This window comes from Brachycentrus maculatus, unplaced genomic scaffold (genome assembly GCF_059751285.1).
Source record: "Brachycentrus maculatus isolate JH-2025_06_01 unplaced genomic scaffold, ASM5975128v1 h1tg000499l, whole genome shotgun sequence".
Lineage (NCBI taxonomy): Eukaryota > Metazoa > Arthropoda > Insecta > Trichoptera > Brachycentridae > Brachycentrus > Brachycentrus maculatus.
The window spans coordinates 276,155-292,790 of record NW_028281245.1 but is presented as its reverse complement, the minus strand read 5'-3'; the positions used below and the strand labels follow the sequence as shown (position 1 = coordinate 292,790).

At 31.8% G+C, this 16,636-nt stretch overlaps 2 protein-coding genes across 2 annotated transcripts; both read right to left on the bottom strand.

Moving 5' to 3' along the window:
* Positions 1-188: 188 nt before the first annotated feature.
* Positions 189-5,490, bottom strand: LOC148301930 (translocon-associated protein subunit gamma-like). The gene is made up of 4 exons (XM_088272478.1): positions 5,224-5,490; positions 3,548-3,767; positions 2,406-2,537; positions 189-353 (listed from the first exon to the last, which is right to left on the bottom strand). The coding sequence occupies exons 1-4, from the start codon at positions 5,366-5,368 to the stop codon at positions 287-289; spliced, it is 564 nt and encodes a 187-aa protein (XP_088128604.1). The 5' UTR covers positions 5,369-5,490; the 3' UTR covers positions 189-286.
* Positions 5,491-7,187: 1,697 nt separating this feature from the next.
* LOC148301929 (uncharacterized) lies at positions 7,188-14,890 on the bottom strand. Its single transcript, XM_088272485.1, has 12 exons — positions 14,825-14,890; positions 13,612-13,770; positions 13,246-13,373; positions 12,169-12,322; positions 11,297-11,515; positions 9,961-10,194; positions 8,981-9,187; positions 8,705-8,891; positions 8,179-8,294; positions 7,758-7,988; positions 7,568-7,681; positions 7,188-7,338 (listed from the first exon to the last, which is right to left on the bottom strand). Exons 1-12 carry the CDS (start codon positions 14,888-14,890, stop codon positions 7,216-7,218), a joined length of 1,938 nt encoding a protein of 645 aa, XP_088128611.1. The 3' UTR covers positions 7,188-7,215.
* Positions 14,891-16,636: the final 1,746 nt, after the last annotated feature.

The following is a 16,636-nucleotide window of genomic DNA, read 5'->3' as shown; positions in this document are numbered from 1 at the left end:
TGATCAACTCGCCTCCGTGATACTAATGATAAAGTTGACACTTGAGTTGACTTTATGCAGTGTCCTATGCACCCATGGGATTTGAATTCTTTCACGCCAATATGTTTATTTATGATTTTTCTAAAATTAGCAGCTAACATGTTGTTAAGTATAGAAACATGTGTAGTCCTGCAAATAAGACAACAGAATAGTGTAAAAAATTCTTTATTGAGAAAACACTTAATAAATATACATAGTTCTTAATAATGTTGCGATGGATGTGATGCCGGGCTCTGGAATACTGTCCTCACTGAGTTCCCGTAGACAGCAGCGCCAGGAGTCCTCCAGCAGCAGACACCGACACAACATAGTTACTGAAAAGAACTTGCTTAAGGAAAGTATTCAAATTGAATCATGTGTTGTGAAATTAAAAGGTTCATACATTTTTACTGACATGTCTACAATGAAGAAATTGAGATAATTTGGAACTATTGGAATGAGACTATTTGGAAGTCTGAGTATTTACAGGGATTATGACATTTAATTGGCTTGTTTAATTGATTACTTTATACACTGCGCAACGTGCACCATTCTACCCATGATAGAACATATTTCAACAAACAAATTAAAATATATATAAATGAAATTAGCGAATATCTATGCTCAGATGCCAAGAAACCCTTGGTGTTGAGTAAGCAGCTCATCGAAAAGTCGAGAGTTTCAATTACGAGAGTTGGCAATCACAGAAAATATTGATCTTCATAAAGAACTTGAAGTGAGATTGTTAGGACTTGCAAGCATTAAATTCAACGGTATAAAATCTGTCTGAAGATTGGAACTATACTTAGTGAAGCCCAAATGCCGTCTACTGAATGCCTCTATTATACCTATTCTCTTATACGGCTGTGATATATGGCCTCACGAGGGCCCAAACAAATCTCTATCTACGAAACAGGTATCTACGAAAATTTAAGCGTGCAGTGGCTAGACTTGGTGATGAAATAAGACATGGACCCATAACCCGTGGTCAAAACTGTCACAAAGAATTACGAATCCGGTGGCTAGGCCATGTACTTCACATGTCTTCCAAGGACATCTACTGCTGATAATTTGTCAGCAGTAGTCATTTAAACAACGGAATGCTAACCTGTATGGTCTACTTACAGAGTGTATATGGATTTAATAAACAATTTACAATAAATAGCGAGTGATGTAAATAGAAATGATAAATATCTTTCTTTCGCTTGTTAAAAAATCGCAAAGAAATCTCTTTTTTTTATACATCCCAATGCCGAAGTCTGAAAAACCAAAACCGTCATCTAGTCTAGTTCCTCGAGCGCCCGACGCGGCTGCTGAGAGAACCACGCTCCATCATTTATTTAATTTTCTCCGGACATTAACATCTCAAGTCTACAATTTTTTGCTCATCTATAAGTATTGTGATTGGTGTTAACTTGAAATGGTTAAAAGTTATAATTTTATAAAGGTTAGCTGTTAACTGATGAAAGTGCATCAATAATATCATTGCGTCGTTCAATATAGCAATGCTGGTCTAAACGGTGTAGTGTATTTCTAAGAATCTGTGCCGAATGAACACATGTGGCAAGTTGGCGTTAAAAAGTGCTTTGTGTTCGTCCCTTAAGGGTACTTTACGACCATAGTGTATTCAGCGGAAACCCCTAACTTCTCGGGGATAAATGACTGCAATAAAAATGTGCAAAGACAATACCAATCTGAAAACATGTGCTTAAACGGTTAATTGTTTTGAAATCGAACTACAAACTTAAATACCTCAATTGCGCCAGCTCCCATTAGTATGAAAGCGAAAGCGGAAAACCTCAAAGACAAAACCATCATGTCGGATCACGGAAGGGCGGCAAAAGAGGATAAAAGTGAAGTCCCGTTTGAACTGCTAGTTTGGAAGTCGGAAGTTGGCCATCCACAATGACGAGGAGATCAACAAGCTGCCCTCCAGCGTGACGACCATCGCTCGGGAAGGCGTCCTGCTCAACACCTTGGTCATTCTCCAGCCCATGGGATCAAGAGGAAGGCGTTTTAATTTGTCGGCTCATATTTTCCCCGCTCCAGACTCGACAGCCCGAGATCGATTGACGACGTTTTAATCCATTTTTTTTATATCATTATCATCATCATCTTATTATTATTATTATTATCCGTGTCTTTATAAGCGCCCTTGAGGTAGTATTTTACGAAAATGGCGCTATACAAATTATCCAAATTATTATTATTATTCCCAGCAAACACATTTACAATATTTCTAAACATTCATGTCTTAAAAACAAATTACTAAAATAATGTAATACATATTTTAAATGTCTGGATTTACGGTACATATTATTTGGCGTATTTAATACCTCTTCCTGTTTCATGGAATCATTCAGTAAAATATATAATAGAAAGGATACACTGCCGGAGAGAAGGATCGCAGAATGTAAAAGCTAGTGAAGATGACGAGAGCCAGGAACAAGGCATTATTGTAGAAAATTGAGAAGGTTGTCGCTTCGTAATCAGCTACTTCATTCTTCTTCCATAAGATTCTGAAATGATAAATAACACATCTTGAGATAAACAGATTCAGCTAACTAAATATCTAAAAAACAAATGAATTTATTTATTTTTTGGGGAAAATTTTTTTACAGAGGTTTTAAATATAACAGAAAACATTTGTGGGATTATGTATTATTTTCAATATATTGGGGTATTTTTATAAGCATTAGTTAACCGCTTAAGGACCATGCCCTAGTATACTCGGGCGGCTATTATGTGCAAAAATATGCACGCCCGAGTAGACTCTGGCAAGATTTACACGCACAAAAGACCACTCACGAATATACTCGGGTGAAAATAAATACGACAACTTGGTGGTCCTTTACTGGACTCCGAGAAGGTAAAGCTCCTACCACCTAGACAGGTTGTGAGTCAAATGATTCATGTAGGTCTTGAGAGTGAGCTACACATTAATTAATAATAGTTGTACATAATAATATGAGTGTGTGAGTCAAATTGTGTGTCGGGTTGTGGTCCCATGGTTAGTGTCACGGACTCTTTGAGTCAGAGTTATCAATCTGTTAGTTAATAAGTTTAAAACTGAAGGAAGCAAAACTTTAAAAATATTCAGATTTCGAATTATGAAACAAATATGAAGAAAAAAAGTACTCTAAATCAAAATACTTTAATTTTAAGCAAAGTAGATTTGACTTGACTAGAAAAGGTTGACTAAATTGATTATCATTTATAGGTTTAGTTATAATTTTTAACAATTTTAGAGGTTGAGCAGATAATCAAAATAAATAAATGTCCCTAAATGTCGAGTTGTGGTCCCGTGGTTACTGTGGCGGACTCTTGAGTCAGAGTTTCTCGATTCGAACCCACTCTACCACAATTTGATACCTATTTCTAACAATGAGCCCCTTAGGCTCACAGAAATAGTATGAAATTGAAGTATTTTTGTAAATAACAAAAACACAAATATTCATTTTTTTCTATCAAATGTTAAAATGAATGAATGGTTAGTTTCCATTATGTGATTTCATAACATGATTGTCACCTCTCATCCTTCTCCTTCCTGCTCATCTTCCTGTCCTCGGCGAGCTTCTTGCTCATTTCCCGGCTGACGGCGTCCTCCCTCTTCACGGCCACCTTGTGCTTGAGCAGGAACTTGGTGTTCCGGTACGCCATGGCCATCAGGTAGGTGCAGCCGCAGGTCACCAGCACGAACCAGCCCAGCGACGAGAACATGTCCATCATGTGGATTCTCCAGAATAACCCTGGAAATATATAGTATCCAGTAATTTACTCATATTTGCAGAAGTTATGTCTTTCATGAGAACATGTCCGTCATGTGAATTCTGCAGAATAACCCTGGAAACAAATAGTGTCCAGTAAACTCCTCATATTTGTAGAAGTTATGACTTTGATTAGAACATGTCCATCATGTGGATTCTCCATAACAACCCTGGAAACAAATAGTATCCAGTAATCTCCTCATATTTGCAGAAGTTTCGTCTTTGACAGAACATGTCCATGATGTGGATTCTCCAGAATAATCCTGGAAATATATAGTATCCAGTAATCTACCCATATTTGCAAAGGTTATGTGGTCTCGGTGCTTTTATAGCGTTTTTGTGGAACGAGGATTTTCATAAAAGCCCTATTCTAGGAATTGAATTATTACAATAACAGAATATGTTTTCTAAATTACTTATTTCGTTAACCTTCAAACGTATTGCATATCAAGTGTCAGGTATTCGATAATGTAGGTCCTATTCTTGAAATACAGATGTACACGAAAGACTCAAAGATAAATATAAAAAGAATACTTGCATTGCGATTTGATAATTATGTGCATATAGTTAAGACCTTAACAAAGAGATTAGTATATAATATTTGTATAAAAACAATGGATAATTCCTTTTCTTCTGACTTTGAAATGAGGCCGGCGCAGAAGGTAAAAATACCTTCCCCATCCTTGAGCATCAATCGACCGAATGGGTAGAAATACCTTTCCCATCCGAAGTATGTTAGTTATATTGCCAACCAATTTTTCTGGAAATATTTTACCATAATCAGCAATTTTCTACTGGAGCCAACCCATCTGATTTTTAGTGAACTTCAATCATAATTTTATTCATTTCAACTTTTAAAAAATATTATTACTTTCTCTTTTCCACTTAACATTTTGTTACCTAATATTTTTGCAAAGCAATGGATATATATTTTTGAACATATTGCAGATAATTTGCATAGTATACATAAAATAAACCAATAAAAATACTAGGTATTGAGTACCTAGATATTACCTAACCTAAAAATATATGTTATTTTTAATTTTTTCAGGCTTTTCTTTGCAGAAGTAATTAAGAGATGAAAGTTGCACTAGTGCCTTTGGACATTTGGGATGATCAAACAATATTCTACCTTGTATAAAGACAGACTGGATTAATTAAAGTTTAATATTTAACCTACTTTTATTTTATTTGATAAATGAATTCGATTTAATATAATAAATTGTGGCAACTCTTTATTATATTTGTCAAAACCGGTAGTATTCCGTTACAATAAAGCGGTATAAAAGTTATTACAACGATTTGGTAAACGTCACATAAGCAAATTTTGAAATATTAAAGCAATTTTATAAATGAAAACCCAAATGTATTTTCTATTTACATGGTTAAAAGTATTCCGTCACTAATAATACTTTATATTATATGGATAAATACTTACATATTGGTATGGCAGATACGATGAAGGCATTTCCATAAAATAGAGCGGATGATTTTGTGGATACGTTTCTGCTGAAATCCTGTAGCAATAGCTCTTCATCTTTAGTGAAAGCCTCTTTAGCCTTGCTCACTGTTTTAGTGGTCATCTTTAATTTATAAATGCTACAAAGTTTCTTCACTTAAAATCGTACAATCACTAGAGCAAACTCACAACCACCACAACCGAAATCAGCAAGACCAGCCGCACGAAAAAATATCCACGATCGCCACGAATGACGGGACGTGTCATAAGTGCTGCCAGTATATTAAATATGTCACGCTGATGCGGCGCAACGTAGGATTCTATGGATCAGAAGGTAAGTACTTTTCTTTTTTCGGCTGCTATTGATTTTCAACCAGCGACTTATTTATATATAGTTGTTTTACTATTTAGTGTTTCCGATATGTATTGTAATTTTCAAAGATTACTTTAATAGAACAGAAAACGATTTTGCAGAATCCTAGATTATTTCATTATTATTCTGCTCTCTTTAATAATATTAAATAATCACAAAAGTGTTGGTGTATTGAATTTTATTATTAGTATACAGTAAACCCACCTACAACGTTAATATAAGTACCCCTTTATCCTAGGGAATTTTGTGAGTGGTTAATGTTTTAAATTGTATTTTTACATTTAAACTAGCGGAAATGACTGTAATGAGTCATTTTAATTAGAAATTTTATTTTAAAACACTAACTTCTCTATAAGGTCCCCTCCGATAACGCGGTACCTATTTTAGCGTTATAGAAGGATTTACTGTACTTTGAGGAGTTTTGTAATAATAATAATTTTGGATAATTTATACAGCGCCATTTTCGTAAATACTACCTCAAGGGCACTTCACTGTAAATGAATTGGGAAAAAGGAGATAGTGCAAATGATTTAGCAAACAAATACGCAATTTTATTTCTAAAGATTATCTCACTCCAATATTTCTAACTACTACTGGTGGAGAAGCATTTCATGACATCGGTCCCTCAACAGCAAAGTCACACTTGCTAAATTTAGTGCGCTGGTTGCAAGCTAATAAGATCACTCTACCCACAACAGTTGTTGTAGCTGATCGAAGCATGAGATGTCCATTCATCTTGAATACACAGCTCTTTTAGATACTTTATAGCCATTTTATGGATTGATTTATATTTGAGTAGACAGATTTTATAAAAAAAACCCATTCGGGAAAGCATAGCCAGTGCAGTTGGTGAAGTAGTGGGGTGTTGTGACTGAATTTAGGAATTTCAAACATTTGTCTCACTGCAGCGTTTAACACTGATTGTAGTCGATGTTACAATAATCAATTTTAGATAATACAAACACATTTATTAATTGACGGGCAGTTTCAACTGGAAGATTCTTGAGAATGCTTTTAAAATTAAACGGCTAGGCAAATACCTAAGCTGATACAAACACGTACTTGTTGTTTTGCTGATTTGAGTCTCAAGAGAGCGATGAAAATCTAAGAACACGCCATGGAACTTGAAAGCTGGAGAAGTGGTTCTCCTTGAATTAGGTAGTGTCATGTCATCCATTTTATTATGTTGTTTAGGTGTGGCTATCCAGAGATGTTCTGTTTTGGACGGGTTCAATGTCGATTTGTTTTCAGCCATCCATTTTCCTATTCTCTCAACGCGCTTATTAATACAGTCAACACGTAAATTTTTTTCCTGATTAACAATAAAAATAATAGCAGTAAGACCACAATCCATGTGCCTTTTTTTTACATCTTTGGTGTAGAGAAGATAAAGAGGACCTAGGACTGAACCTCGTGGTATACCATTAAACTCGGAATGATTGGGGGATTTATTTTTTTTTTAAATATGACTGTTTATTGTAATTTCAAATAGTCTCTGGAAAAGGAAATTACATGTAGTATTGTAGATAGCTTTAGAAATAAGTAATGGAGAAAGAAATTGATGAAATTATAAATCATAATAATTTATTACAATATTTTCAAATATCTTTATCTTCATCTACATGTGAAACTTGAATTGCAAATAGAATATAAGAAAGATTTTCATCTATTTTCTGAGATTGTAATTTTCCTTGCAATGTATCAAAATCAGCCACCTCCACCTGAAATTATAAAACATATTTATTTCAGTTAGTAATAAAATAACAAATCTTTTGATAAACTTAACTGTGGTATACTAAACTGGGTATCTACTTTATCAACAATAAAAAATAATAATATCACCAAGGAATACCCATATATTTTTTTAATGGAACTGAAAGGCACTTTTTTTTAAAACATTTTATCATCCTTCAATGCTTCATATAAAAAAATCCATGCGTATATATTTACCTCGTGTGGGGGATCTCTTTGAATAGGAGGAAGAGGAGCGTACAGTCTTTCACATAGAGCACAAATTCCACACCATAACCTAAAGGGAATCCCAATATTTTCTATTTCCTTCACCTAAAAGTCAATACATATTCTTAACAATGTTTATTTTCAATTTATTCCAATTAACTTAATAAATAATAATACTTACACCCTCTTTATCTTGAAAATCAAACTCCGCAAACAAGTTGACATCGCGTTTGTCCAAATTATCTCCCATGGACATGCTTTCTGAACCATCTATTTTCAAAGTGCTCTTATTAGTCATGCTGTTAATATTTTCTAAAGTAAGACTATCCCAGTGAAGTAGTAATCTAAATGATTCTGCCATATCTTCCGATAGGGTTTCACCCATCATGACTTGTAAAGCTTCTTTGATCGACTAAAATTGTAATGAATAATGTAAAATAAATTAATAATTACTGGTGTATTTATTTTTTTAACCACTTATATTTTTATACACTCCTTTGATTGAAAATTTTTCATACAGTATTCATACATCTCTAAATTCAAACAGCCTTCTTGAATAAATTGTATACTATGAAGAGTGGAATTTGAAGAACTGTACTTACTTCTAAAGGCATTGAAAAAGAGTCCGGATTGAACTGTTCTAATACTGTTTGATACAGTAACTGTTTAGAACTTGAGACGTTAATATATTCTGAAACATATTGCATTGGCAAAAGACCTAAAATAAAAAATAAGAACAAAATTTGAAAATGACAAATTGCTGTAATTTTTCTGATCTAAGAGGTACAATTTAGGAAAATGGGCTGCAAATCGAACACCTGATCCCTCTCAAAACTTTACATTGATTTTACTTTGACATTAGTATGACATATGCTGAAAGCATAATTCTGTTTAACTTTATAACTCTTCTTCTTATTACACTCTTTTTTTCTGTATTATATTCTGTTATTTCTATATTTCTATCCCTGTTTTATAAAAATACTTTTATCATGTCTATACACTACTGTATAATTTGTTATTTGTATATTCTTTTAATTGTTTATACAGTAAAAAGGCTTTAATGGCTATAAAATAAATAAATACAAATAAGAAAGTACTCAAATAATATTAATTCAATTTCATACATACCTAAAAGATCTCTGCGGTCAATAGGGAGAGAAAAAATTGCATTTCTTCTAGAAAAAACTCTCGGCAGATGCAACCATTTATTCAAACTCAATGGTGGAAGCTTAAATTCTTTCATAAGTTGAGACATCTCTTTGCCATATTCTTTTTCAGGCCGGGTACGAAGAGCTTCCTCAAGAACGCATCTTCGCTAAAATATTTAACATAACCTTATTAAATTGTAATAACACAGATAAAATATATGATAAAAAACTTAATACGACTTAAAAGACTTTTTACCTTGGGGTCAAATTCCGATTCAATAGCTAAATTGTCTACTTCTCTCTGAATATGTTTCAATAACCTGGCTTCTAAAAAGGAGTCTTGTATAACCACCCTGGACTGTTTACCTGCAGAAGTATTCTGTAAGTTGTGATCTATTTCTACAGACCCGTCTATAGATGCTCTTGCGCTAGGATTGTGCGATTCAGAATCGATTCCTGCAATCTATAAATTAAGACTAATTAATTTTTTTAATAATCATAATGATAATATTTATTGAATTGACATTTGATGTGTAAAATTTCATAAACTTTTATAATTAATATCAGTCAAAACACAATTTATGATTTTAATGAATTTATTGTTTGTTGGGTAATATATCCAAAATAAAACAAGGTTTTTGTTGGATTGAATTCTACATTTATTTATGAATATTTTAATATGTGACGCGTTTCGTCTTCTTAGGACATTATCAAACACAATAATGTCCTAAGAATGTGTTTGATAATGTCCTAAGAAGACGAAACGCGTCACGTATTAAGGTATACATAAATAAATGTAGAATTCAATCCAACAAAAACCTTGTTTTATTTTGGATATATTATCCAACAATTCAATAGAGAATTCTACCAACTGTCTGCAGTTACAATAAATAAAGAATTTATTGTTTTCCATAACTGCTATTTAGCCTTGCGGGGATTTCAAACAGTATATGTAGAAAGCAAGTACATTTTTTTAAAGCAAACAATAAAGTTGGATTCTTCTGTTATGTAGTAAGTGAATTTTTTAATGATCAGTACATGATATATAAATATACTTGATTTGGACACTGAAAAAAATATAGTTCATTATAATCTCTAGGATTTTAGAGAACTTTGTCGGCATGTCTCTTCTCTTAATTCATTATAAATCGATTTAAGTTATGTGTGTAATTGTTGAAAAAAAGTTTAGAAATTAATACATATATAGAAAAAGGTAAGATGATGTTAGTAAATCACCTGTGTCTCGGGATCGTTTGTATTAGACACCAAGACTGCAGATGCAACTCGATTTCCTTTCTTCTTTTTTCTTCCTCTCCTTCTCATCTCTCCCGAAGCAACGTCCACCAACTCGTGTTCATCTTCAGTCACTCCTTGTAAGACATCTTCTGAACCATCACTTTTGTCTTCTCTAGCAGGCAAAGACTTGGTAGAAATTTGAACATTTCTAGATTGTAATACTCTTAACTGATTCTGAAATAACACAAAATATCATCAGTTGACTGTGTTTACTCCAAAATACTAATCATTCCCTGGGAAGTATTTTCCCTGGGAATTGATGATTTTCACACACATTAGAACTTCGTTATGTACTGCTAGTAAAGTTTCCAAAGATATACCTTTATTAGTTATCAATATATTCAACAATCATTTCATTATGTTTCCTATATTTACTCTTCTTTCAATATCCTTATCCAATTTTATATCTCTTAAAAAAACATACATTCAAGATATTCTTTCACTTTTTGCATAAATCTTACATTATCAAATACCACATAATCGCAAAATTTACCTCAAGGTAAGTGAAGAAGTCTTTTGAAGTTTCATCCAACCACGGAGAAACTATTTTCTGATAATCATTTACCATTTGTCTAGACTTCCTAGAAGATTTTCTTTTCCTGTTTGATTTCTTTTTTCTCGTTAATTTCCCACCACTACTAAGAGGACCATCACTACTTTTAGATATGTTAGGATTCTTTCCAGTTTTAACATCTTCAGGTATAACTATATTGTTTGACTTTTCGGAGAAATTTACTTTCTTGCTATTTGATTTTTGTTCGGGTAATAACACAGATTTAGTTGAAATCTTACTAATAATTATTGATTTACTTGGACTTGGGTCCTTCTTTTCTATTTTCGATGTTTGTAATGATTTAGTTTGTGAATAAAATTGAAATTTACTCGTTGAAGAAATATCTTTTCTTAAAACTTTGTTAGATTTATTCATGGTTGTTTTAAAACTGAATGAATTTCTTACTTCGCAAATAAATAAGTTATGTAAATTTCGATCAATATAGAACAATGTTTATAGATAATCACTATAGAGTCACAAAAAAGATAAAATAAACATGATACCTGTGTACTTGTTATTGTTAGATAAGATCTCAAGGGACTTACATATTTTACAGTGTATATATTAGGTATACAATGAAACCAATAGATTTATGATGCATTTTCGTGATTGATTTACAGTGATCTAGAATCATCCAACCAATAATTAAAAAATATCAGTAGGGTTAGTTACTGTCAATGAATTAGAGCTAGACAAATACTTAAGAAGAATTAAAATTTGTACCTTTGAAAGTCTGGAAGTACGATCAGTAATATTTCCTCTGGGGGACCTCACAGACAGCGTGGCGGGGGACACGAGGGGAGGCATCTGATGAGCGGCTCCGACAGTCAACTTCTTGGGAGGGTCTGTGTTACCAGGAGTGGTACTCGCCCCTAAACTACTTCCAAGTCCTAGGCCGCTGCTGATCTCTGATGTTTGGAAACCATGCCAACAAAGTGTTTCCTGAAAATGGAAAGTGCCATTGAATCTATATGTTCTATCATCATCAATAGAAAAGAGATACTGATTATAATAAAATATGCTATAATTTTTTCTCTAGCACTAAATAAGCGACCATCAAACAATGCCAGAAAGAAGATGATATATTTTAGAAGTTCTTTTACTGACCAATTCACTCTACAGTTCAATCTGTTAGTTAATAAGTTTAAAACTGAAGGAAGCAAAACTTTTAAAATATTCAGATTTCAAATTATGAAACAAATATGAAGAAAAAAGTACTCTAAATCAAAATGTTCTAAATTTAAGCAATTATTTTTTCACTAGAAAAGGTTGAGTAAATTGATTATCATTTATAGGTTTAGTTATTATTTATAACGATTTTAGAGGTTGAGCAGATAAACAAAATAAATAAATGTCCCTAAATGTCTGGTTGTTGGTGTCGCGGACTCTTGAGTCAGAGTTTCTCGGTTTGACCCACTCCATCACAATTTTATACCTTTCTCTAATAATGAGTCACTCAGGCTCACAGAAATAGTATGAAATTGAAGTATTTTTGTAAATAATAAAAACACAAATATTACTATTTTAAAAATAAAAACAAATTAATATGGATTGATGTAAACCATTGAAAAAATAGTTTATTAAAAACCAGTTACTTGACTGTGGCTTCTGCGAAGATCTAGTACGAGCTTCTGCCTCGTTGCTGGAGGATTATCGGGAGTCAAACATCTCCTTCTGAGGGACCCGCGGGAGACTGCGCTTGCTAGTGTCGGTGCAGGTGTCAAGGGGCGAGAATCCGTCTGTGTATACCTATGATATATATAACCAAGTCATGTTATTGTTAGGTCATTTTAATTTACTTTCAATGTCTTTCCGATGCCCCCAATATATGTTTTTTGAGCCATATTAAATTTATCAATTATAAATTTAAACAAAACTATGAAATACAATACATATACCTTAATAGTGCTCATAATTAAAGACAGACTTAAATTTGATTTGAAATGAAGTTTATTTAATTTATTTAAAGTATTGACATATGTTAGATAAGTATATAGATATATATTAGATAAGTATTGCATGTAAATGTGTGTAGACTTGGATACCAAATAAAAGGTTAATAAAGACAGGTGTAGTTGGGTAGACGCTCGACTGCGAAACTGGCATAGCGGGTTCGATTCCCGTCATGTGCAAAATAAATCTAAGAAATATATATTTTCATTTGGTTTGGGTGTTTGTGATTTTTCACATTTGCCTTCCTTATCCTTACTATCGTACCTGCAGACTGCTTCTTAATGTAGAGGTTTTGCGGGTTATTGCTTTTTTTTTTAAAGAGTATGACTGGAAGTAAATTTTAAATAAAATAATTACAATGATAATAACTTAAAATACAAAATGAAATTTATATTTTTTTTTAATGGACATGATAAACTATGTAATTTATCTAGATTAGAAATTGATTATACTTTATAAATCTTTTCAGTGAAGAATTATTTTTAGCATTGGTATTGAATTTTCTAACGGAGAATAAGGGTTTGCCTAGTACAGCATGATGGAACATCCAACAAATCAAGTCAGTTACATATGCCATTAAGTAATTTATATAACAGTAATGAACCAGCTAATATTCTCCTATTCTGAATTGTAGGCATACTTTTAATATTACAATGCCAATATTAAATTGTTCTAAAAGTTTTAATTATGAGTAAACTAGTTTTATGTTCATAACATACCTACGAAATAATTCTTCTGGTACAAAATCAACTGTAGTTTCATTAACATGTGATTTTTCCGCTTGTTGCATCGAAGCACGCAGCGCTTCCATTTCTTCAGCTAAGAATTCAATTTTATGTTCTGAAATCTAAAAAAAATATATATCTAAATTAAATTCACTCGCATCAGTTTCTGTTCTAAATGCATGTACTTGGAACAGGATATGCAAGCTATGCGGTAGCAGAAGTGTGTAAAGTACGTACTGTCTAAGCCAGATAAATAAGTTTAAAACTAAGCCTACCTTTTTGATCCTCAAACTGTCAAATGATTGCTTTGAAATTAATTTGTGAAAATAATTCTATAAAGGAGCAAAATTTGATACTGACCAATGAATCCTTAGCTCTTTTCACTACATCCTTGATTTCTGCGTCTGCTGGATGGTTACACAATATAGAACATCCAAAGGAAAATGGATTGTAAAGGCCTGCAAACGGACGGAGTACAAATGGTGCCGGCGCTGTTAAGCATGATAACTCTACAGGAGTCTGAAATAACAAATCAACATTACAAATACAATATAAAAAAGATTTTTACAGGCAACATATATTAAGCATCATTTCAGTTCTACAATTTGAGTAGGGTAAACCGGGATGTTATGGACACACCCCCCTCCCCCAGTTATTGGCTCTACTGATTTTAAATCGACCCTTCCTATGTGTACTTATCGTAAGCCACATAATCCTATATTACAGAGAAAATCAAAGTAATACAGTCCAAGAAAAAATGTAATGTATTGCAAAGTTTTTTTTTCTAATTCTTAGTTATTAACAAATTTATTGAAATACTTATTAAACACAAAAAATTGTCCATTTTTTACTTAATGCAGAATATGTAGGGAGAGTCAATATGTCCATATTAACTAAAATATTAGACACATCCCATAATTTTAATAATGGTTTTCCCTAAACGTTTCTGCTTATTGAGTTTACATAAGTTAGATGCACATTTTTTTTCTGGTTAGTATTATATGTTTTACTTATTTAATGTATTTACTGTTTTTATTATTTTATATTTATCAATGTCAAAAACAGAAGTTACCATACATATGGTATGTCAAGCAAAATAAAAATGTTAAAATTCTTAAAATGTCAATGGTGCCAACAGCAAATTTCCAATTCTTTCTTTGTCTCAAAAAGATAATAAATATTTCTTGATTAATATCACTTAAATATCTATCATTAATTTATCATTAATATCTATTTAAATTTCATGATACCAAAAATTTTTTTTTTCAATCTTTGAAAATCATACTACATAACTACTCTAAAATGTATAATAATTATAATATATTTTTCTTATATCTACACCCAATGGTACATAAAGTACTATACTACATAACTTAAAATGAAGCAAGTTAATGATATTGCACTTTAAGTACCAGAGCTGAGTATTTTGTATTATTATTTCGTTACTAAGTGGTGCCAGCTTTTTTTACATAACCTATTTCTTTATTTTAAAAAAATTAAAGAAACTTTACTAAGCAGCTTTTTAAATTATGGTTTTGACAGTCAAAAATACAATACAAATTACAATTTTTACCTTTTGTCTAACCTCTACTGGCTTTCGCAAACTTTCCATCAATCCTGTTTTACTCATTGATCCCATTTTATAAAATTATATAGTCTGTCTTACTAGCGAAAATCGAGATCAATAGCTGATTATGTATAATCAGAATATCTTTATGGTAAATAAATATTTACCAATTTTGACAGTAGTGAGAGCGAGGATGTAAACATGTAGGTACTATATTATACTAACAAGTCTTGCAAGATTGTTTGTTCAATAAATTTGTACTAACATAATTGGATAATTGCAGCATTTTCCATTTTGATCAAATATATTCTTAACATAAAGAATGAAAATACCTGTGCAGATATTTAAATAAATAAAAAAAATACTATTTTTTTTAAGGCTTGAATAAAAAAAAAGACATTTAAAAATAACAGTATTTGATTTGTGCTTCATGTCCAAAACATATAATTTTCCTATATATATTTTGCGCATGTTTTTATTTCATTATTATAAACCATTAAAATTTACTTTACCAATAATTTCAAATCATCATATTTAATCTACTAGGTACCTGTGTGAAGATGCCAGTAACATGGACGGAGCAAAAGTCAGTATATAAGAGCAGAAAAATCGGTAAATGTTTCCATGAGAAAGCTATATTTTCAGGAATTAAAATAAGAGTGACTTTTAAAAAAAATATATATATTTTTTTAAAATTATTTTTATATATCATGTTTTTCATTCCATACGTATTTTTCGAACTCACTAGGCGCCATCTGGCTAGGCGTATTCATTTATTAAATGACTATAGGAAACATCCACCGAACCTCAAGAGACAAAGAACACAATAATAAATCTTCCTCCAACCCTTATCCGAACCAATGGTGCATAGGGCACTGCACCATATTGACATGCTATCTTGATTGTTGCTTCCATAAAGGCAAGGTAATCACTCCTGCGCCTCAGGGTAATATTAGACTGAATCACTAATATTTATTTTCACCCCCCTGGAAATCGAACCAGGGACCTCCAGCACGGTATCTAAATACTCTAACCATTACACCACAGAGATGAACGAATCTAATAAAATAAAAATACTAGTCAATCAATTTGTTCTTGATATAAATTATTTTATTAAGAACTGCTTTCAGTTTGGATTTGCATACTGAACCGACAAGCCCTTATCCAAGGATCGCTATTTTTTTGTTAGTAGCCTAAACTCGAAATTTAAATCTTGTTGGTTATAAAAAGGAATTGTAAAATGTACATTTTTACAAGTACGCAACCCCGAGTTCCCTAGCTATTCCATATATCCATCCTTCTTCTCAATTAATAGTATCCACTATTTCTCTTTTCCCATATATGTACATACCAGTAATGTCGATATGATTCAATGCATCATTGTATATAGGGGTCGGAAAAAAAATCTTCAACGTTCAGTAAAATACGCTAATTTTAAAAAGGATATTTGCAAACTGGTAAATTGATGAACAAAATAAAAACAAAATTTTTTATTCATTTATTTAATTTTTCATGAGAAATTACATAAAAAAATTATAATAATATTTTTATTTTTTAAAAGACAATTATGTTCATGTGAATAATGACATGTTACTTGAAAAACACAACATATTGAAAAAAGTAAAGAATAAAATCTATCTTAGTATTTAACATTACTAAAATTAACAAGATAAAAAATATAAAAACTGAAGAGTTATGTTATAATTATTTATTATTATACAGCACCACAATATAATTACATATTAACATAAAACTTTAAGGCAATAAATAAGTGGTGACGATTCATAATGAAATACGACATTGTAAGTAATATCTACC

Bases quoted from the DNA above. Each gene is read 5' to 3' on its own strand.
- LOC148301929 (XM_088272485.1), bottom strand. From the start codon at position 14,890: ATGGGATCAATGAGTAAAACAGGATTGATGGAAAGTTTGCGAAAGCCA. The intron at 13,771-14,824 runs GTAAAAATTGTA...TTGTTATTTCAG, and splicing joins CAGTAGAGGTTAGACAAAAG to ACTCCTGTAGAGTTATCATG. The intron at 12,323-13,245 runs GTATGTTATGAA...TATATATCATAG, and splicing joins CCAGAAGAATTATTTCGTAG to GTATACACAGACGGATTCTC.
- LOC148301930 (XM_088272478.1), bottom strand. From the start codon at position 5,368: ATGACCACTAAAACAGTGAGCAAGGCTAAAGAGGCTTTCACTAAAGAT. The intron at 2,538-3,547 runs GTGACAATCATG...TTATCATTTCAG, and splicing joins AGGAAGGAGAAGGATGAGAG to AATCTTATGGAAGAAGAATG. The intron at 354-2,405 runs GTATCCTTTCTA...AGTTCTTTTCAG, and splicing joins CGATCCTTCTCTCCGGCAGT to TAACTATGTTGTGTCGGTGT.